This window comes from Oryzias latipes, chromosome 13 (assembly GCF_002234675.1).
Source record: "Oryzias latipes chromosome 13, ASM223467v1".
Taxonomy (NCBI): Eukaryota; Metazoa; Chordata; class Actinopteri; order Beloniformes; family Adrianichthyidae; genus Oryzias; species Oryzias latipes.
In genome coordinates this window covers 8,529,689-8,535,688 of record NC_019871.2, presented here as the reverse complement: position 1 = coordinate 8,535,688, position 6,000 = coordinate 8,529,689, and the positions used below count along the sequence as shown (strand labels likewise).

The window sequence follows — 6,000 nt, the reverse complement described above, 5'->3', positions numbered from 1 at the left end:
TGAACAGAAGACTTGTATGACAGACATATATAAGGGTTGTGTACTTTAGTTTGGTTTTTCAGTTGAGTTTTGGTCATGTTCCCCAGTCAGTCGCTCCTGGTTCATGTTGATCATCCACAGCTGTTTTCATTTCTGTCAATTACCCCGCAGTCTATTTGGGTGTCTGGTTTTCAGGGCATCTTCTCTGCTCAGCCTTGCCATCTTCTTGTTTCTCCATGTTTTTTTTTTTTTGTCTTCTTTCAGTTTATCTAATAAATGTTTTAGTTTTTGACACCATGCCTGATCTCCCGCATTTTGGGTTCTACAGTTCCTGACAATATAAGTCATTAAAACCTAACTATATAACATTAGCACATGAGGTCCTTGTTTAGACTTGTAAACATATTAACAATTTCGATTTATTATTTTAGAAGGTCATCAAAGTCACTAAAATCAAATAATGGAAACGTGTGCATGTTTTTGGTCTAAAGAGTGAGGAAACAGTTTGATTTTTATTTTTATTTTTTGAGCCTCCAGGCTGTTGATCTGGGACAGACTACCCGGGAGGAGCCACCTGTCTCCGCGGCGGCGCACAGGCGGGGAGCCGCAGGTAGGGGGCAGCACTATGGCGATGAGTGCAGCAGCGGAGCGCCAGGCGCGCATTTACGCATTTGCTTGGTAGCCCAGGTCAGTCCGCTCGGGTAATTGGCCGGGGCTGACAATACAGCAGACTCACTTGCTGGGAAGTCTCCAGAGTACATTTCTTTTCTGACCTCTTTTTCCGCGCATTTACGCATTTTTGATGCTCCTCTGAACACATCTGAGAGAAAGCTTGAACTACCCTCATAAAAAAAATCCACTTGACTTGGCTTTAAGGGAGAGAGAGCGGTCACAATGCCGGGCTCGGTGTCGCTCTCGGACCGACAGCCTCTGTCAGGTCACGGGAAAGACGCGGCGGCATCCTCCGCTGCGCCTGCCGGAGAGACAGCTCCGATGTCCGGCTCAGCCTCTGCGCTTCTCCCGGCTGGGATGAGCAGTGCTGCGTTTCCCATCCGGAACATGAAGATGAAATTTGCTGTTCTCAGTGGACTTATCCAGGCTGGAGAGGTTAGCAACCGGGATATTGTGGAAACGGTGCTGAATCTGGTAAGTGGACCTTTTTTAGAAAAATAATAAACATCCCAGACTATCTAGGATGGATGGCTGTATCATTTTAAAAATCACTTTATTCATCGTTTACAATTTCATTTATTATCAATGTGATGAATGAGAAGGAACTGGGATAAAGGCTTAAAAGTCACTTCCTCTTTATTTTTTACCAATCAGTATATTTCATCTGCCTTCTTTGCCTGCAAGGGCATCACTTCAAAATGTTTATTTTCCTCTTTTTTGTGTTCTCTATAAATATGCGCTCATTGTTTTCTGCATTGAACAAGAGCCGAAAATCATGTAAGCTCCTGTCTCCAACTGCCAGAAATTGCTCCAGCACACCTGATGCTGTTCATGATCATTTCTTCATTTGCAGCTCATCAGTGGTGTGGCAAGGAGGTGGAATGCTGTGGTGCTTTTATTTATTTTAAAGCATCTTAGTGGCTATATGTGGGAATGGGAGAGTCTCAGAGTAGATTTATTCTGATTTATCATGAAGTGGATTAGATCAAGTTTGTAAATGAAGCCAGGGTAGTCTTTTGGTGCAGTTTAAATTAAAAATAAGAGACTCTTCATATCGTGTGCTTTGACACCCTGCAGGATTAGTCTGTTTGCTATAGCTGGCCTGTCCTTGTTGGCACCAGAGATTAATTACTACCTGTTCTAGCTCGACAGAGACCCACTTTGTGGAGCAGAACAAATTGTGGCCCTTGGCGTGTTCAGACATGAGTCGTACAGCAGGAGCTGGAGTCGGTGACATCTTGCCCCTTCAGACTTAGCAGACTAGTTTCCCAAAACACGATCAGAGGGGATTGCAGTGCATATTTATTTTAAATTGATGGAAAAATGTCAGATTTGTTTGTGTCAAACTGCCTTTTTTTTTTTTCTCCAAATTTACTTTATTCTGTTGACCTTCTGAATGCTCCTTTTTGGCTCCTAGGGCCATGTTTATTTTAAAGGTCAGCCATGGCACCATGCTCTGTCTTATATATACACATATAAGAAGTCACGCTTTTTCTAATGATGGCTTTAATACAAGCCTGTTCTTTTAGTTTTTAGTGTGGTTCTTTGAAGTACATTTTTACAAAATCATTTTTATTCTCAAAAATGTTTGGTGTCAGCCCAATATTGAACTTATGTTTCCATCTTTTTAGAACGGGATCCCAGTAAATTGTTGTTTTTTTTTCTGTCACAAAATCACCTCCAGCTGCAGAAAAGGCAGGAGTTGCTGTTCAATCAACACTAACCTCTCCTCAAGGAAAGAACAAATCATTGGTAGTTTGAAAAATGATTTTTGGTAGAAATCTCATGTTTAAGTACCGGTAGTTTTAAGCACAGACTATTTAAAGAATCTATCATAATTAATAGGCATCAGATTGTGAACCAATATAAAATTCTTTATGAAACTTCAAAGATTTCAGATGGAACATAGCTGAAAAATGACTCTCACATGTTTTTCTGTTTTTTTGTTTTCTGTTTTTTTCTCATTCTTGAGAAAAAAACAGAAAAGAATTCCGTAATTGTCATTTAAATAATGGCTCACTGAAGCAGCACCAACAGCATGAGTCAGTTTATAATCCGAGTTCAACTTGTTTTGGTCCACATTCAAGAATCATGTATGAGATTATGGAAAACGTTCTGCTGGCATCAGTTAAATTGTGTCAATCAACGCAGAGCATGCTGGTGATAACCGGCTGTCTGACAGCAATTTAAAAGACAGTGATTTAGGGACAGCACTGAAACGACAACAAAGTAGCTTCTTCCTCCTGCAATTGCGTTCCTGTTGATATTAGTCTTGATTCAGCGGCATCTGGAGATTTATCATAGTAGCTATCTAGCAAAGACTTTTGCTTTGAAAATTCCACCAGTTTCTCTGACTTGTAACAATATTTCATCCTGTAAAGGTAGCCAGCATTTCTAATTATTTGAAGTTTTTCTTTTCACTCTTAAAACATAAACACCTGCTTGCTTCTCAAAAACCCTTTTTTCTTTTTTAATTGACACAGTTAAATTTTTATAGGCTAATATAGCAAAAAATCCTCCATGTGAATTAAATTTTTTAAATTTAATGCTTGTTGTTGTTTTCTTGTATTTAGTCAGCGATGATTTAATTTAAAAGTAGATTTGTGGATTATAATTTACTGTAATGTAATTAATTTGGTCAATGATATAAATTGAAATTAAGTGTCTGTGGAACTTTGACCAGAGATGTTTACAGAATTGCGTTCTTTGTTCTGTAAAAACAAACAAATATTTTTTGTCAGATCAGAACTGAAAATTTTTATTTCAGTCCTGTATTTTCTTTTTATACCATGGTCCAGGTGAATACTCCATTCTGGTTGGCTGCTGGGTGTGGATAAAGGGATAATGGCAGACGAAGTGTGCATCAGAAAATAACGCAAGTCGTGGAAGCGGAGGACGTTTTTTTTCACAAAGTGCGTTAATTTCTGAGAGAGCCCACTTCGGAGGCGGTTCTCCCGCTTAAACCATGGTCACTTACAAAATAAATCAATATGCAACCAGTTTTAAATACTTTATTCTTGTTATTTTTTCAGTTTAGATTGCTTTTTTCACAAAAAACAGACGATTTGTTACGTGGTGCGGCGCATTGTCACGGTAACATAACGCACTGAGCCAACACCGACCTTGACTTCAGGAAAAAAGGAACGTGGTATATATGCTGATCGTCACGATGGGTTAAATAAGGCATCCGTTCAAAGAGAAAGTTGCACAGACAACATGTCTCATGCTCTAAATTTGTATGGTTTTACTGATCAATGAGGAAAGAAAGCAACATAACCTTTATTTTAGATTTAAAAGGTACTTTTGTGTTATGAGCCATAAAAAAATGTTTAAAATGTTTTCATTTTTTAAAAGATATTTTAAAATGTTTCATTAACAAGCTTCTTATTTTCATCTGGATTTTTTACATAAACTGAGCACAGGTCAATGTAACAAAAAATTGAAAAAATATTTTGTTGTGTAGCAGCTACTAATCAAATGAAAGAATTATCAAACAGCCTGACGATCAGAGTGAACCACTATTCCACAGATTTTTCTCTGTCAGCCAAGATCGACACATTCAGCAAACAGGATTTCACAAAGTAAAGCAGCTGGATTACAGACAGTTTCTGAGAGCCTTTATGTTTGAAAAAGCATTTTTCTTCCAATCACACAGATTTCTGGGTTTTATTAGTTAAAAAAAATACTTTTCATTGAATAGGTATCCTCTTCAGACAGTTCCCCATCATTGTGGTGCAGACTTTACACATAACGTTTACATCATTACAAGGTGGTTAGAATAAATTTACATAGCATAATAACAGACTGGGTTTGTCCTGAAGCTTATCAGTGCCTCCACACAGACCTGTCCTGAACTTGTGCCAATTTAGCAGTGTTTTTTAACACCTGCCCTAGAGTCTTCTGCCTACTAAATGCAAGGAGAAAGTCAGCACCCTGGAGTTTTAAAGACAAACTCTTCAACATGTTGAAATATTTTTAAATCTGCTAGTCTGTGGCTGTTTTTATTTATTTTTGTAATCAATGTGGCATTTTGTTGTTATCATCTCTTTTTTTAAATAAAAAAATAAAAACACCATTAAATTAAAAAAAAAAAGTTTTTTTGCCACTTAGAAATATATTAATAGCATTTGCACGACACCAGATTGCTATTCTATGGTTTAATCAGAAGGGAGGCCTCAAATAAAGTTTAAAGAGTTAAATTCTTCTTCCAAGGATGATGCCCTTCTAATTGGTGTCAAAAAAACAAAAATCTATTCTTTCATATGGACTTTTATTTATTTATTTTTAGACTATCCAATTTTAAATATCCAGTAGTAACTGAAACATCTGTTTCCATCTCTAGTCAAGCATTTGAAGTTCTAGAAAATGGATTGCTTAATAACCTTTGGAATGATGAGGGGCCTTCCTGCAAACTCAATGTGTGAGTTGATTAAAGGTCATTAAGAATCCTGCTAAGTGGGGAAAGGTGCTAGACCCTGTGTGGAATGCGGAATACGTTGACATAGTTTAAACGCCAAGGATAAAATAACAAGCAAGTGTCATATATGCAGATTTTTTTGCATATATGCAGACATATGTGCAGCCTGGTTTTCGGATATTTAGTTTTATTTATTTTTTCCTGCATCAGAGAACACTTGATGCAGAAACTGCGTAGCATTATTACAACGTCACAAAGAAAGAGGCTATAAGACAAATGGGAGTAACAAACAAATAGGCTAGGTAATGGAGTGACGACCACTTTTGGTAAAACTTTTTTTTAAGATCAAATTTAGTTTAATTTAATTTTTTAATGTAAATTAAGAGACTAAGTGGTCTCTGAAGCCTACTCCAATCATCTTTTGATTTATTTTCAAAGTGGTTCCCAGTGGTCTTTTATTATTATGCCGTTTTTAGCCAAAATAAAAAAAAAAAAAATGTTGTTTTCTAGGACATTCTGCAGGAGTTAATTCGGAATTCGCCTCTGAGTTGTGGGCGGGACTGTTGGTGCGGACTAAGCCCGCCCCCATTTCCTGCCATCCAGCTGTTTAGATGCTTTTCCACCAGCTTACAGCCCCTCAAACCCCCAATCTAACATTACCAGGGAAACAAAAATATTAAAGCTATCAAGCTGAACAGTTTTGATCCAGATACCAGCTCAGACGAGGAAAACAAAGACATACATGGATCTAGTCGTCTGCAAGTGGATGCCTCCCGAAGTGGAGCTGGGAGCTTGTGGCCCGCTGATTATAGTTTCTACTTCATAGCTACCATTTTTTTCCAACTACTTTTTTTCGCCTGCTCCTTAATCCCAATCATTTGAATAAAGAAATACTCAGGAAACTTTAGGCTCATATTCTATTATATATATAT

The 6,000-nt window shown here is 37.6% G+C and overlaps 1 protein-coding gene across 4 annotated transcripts in view; it reads left to right on the top strand.

Annotated features, from left to right (window-relative positions):
• Nucleotides 1-668: 668 nt before the first annotated feature.
• LOC101155372 (neurobeachin) overlaps nucleotides 669-6,000 on the top strand; it is a 215,693-nt gene continuing 210,361 nt past the window's right edge. For all 4 annotated transcript variants that reach the window (XM_023961238.1, XM_023961236.1, XM_023961240.1 and 1 more), the window contains exon 1: nucleotides 669-1,125. In XM_023961238.1, coding sequence (XP_023817006.1) covers nucleotides 874-1,125 — 252 coding nt within the window. In that variant the 5' untranslated portion in view covers nucleotides 669-873. The remainder of the gene's footprint in view (nucleotides 1,126-6,000) is intronic.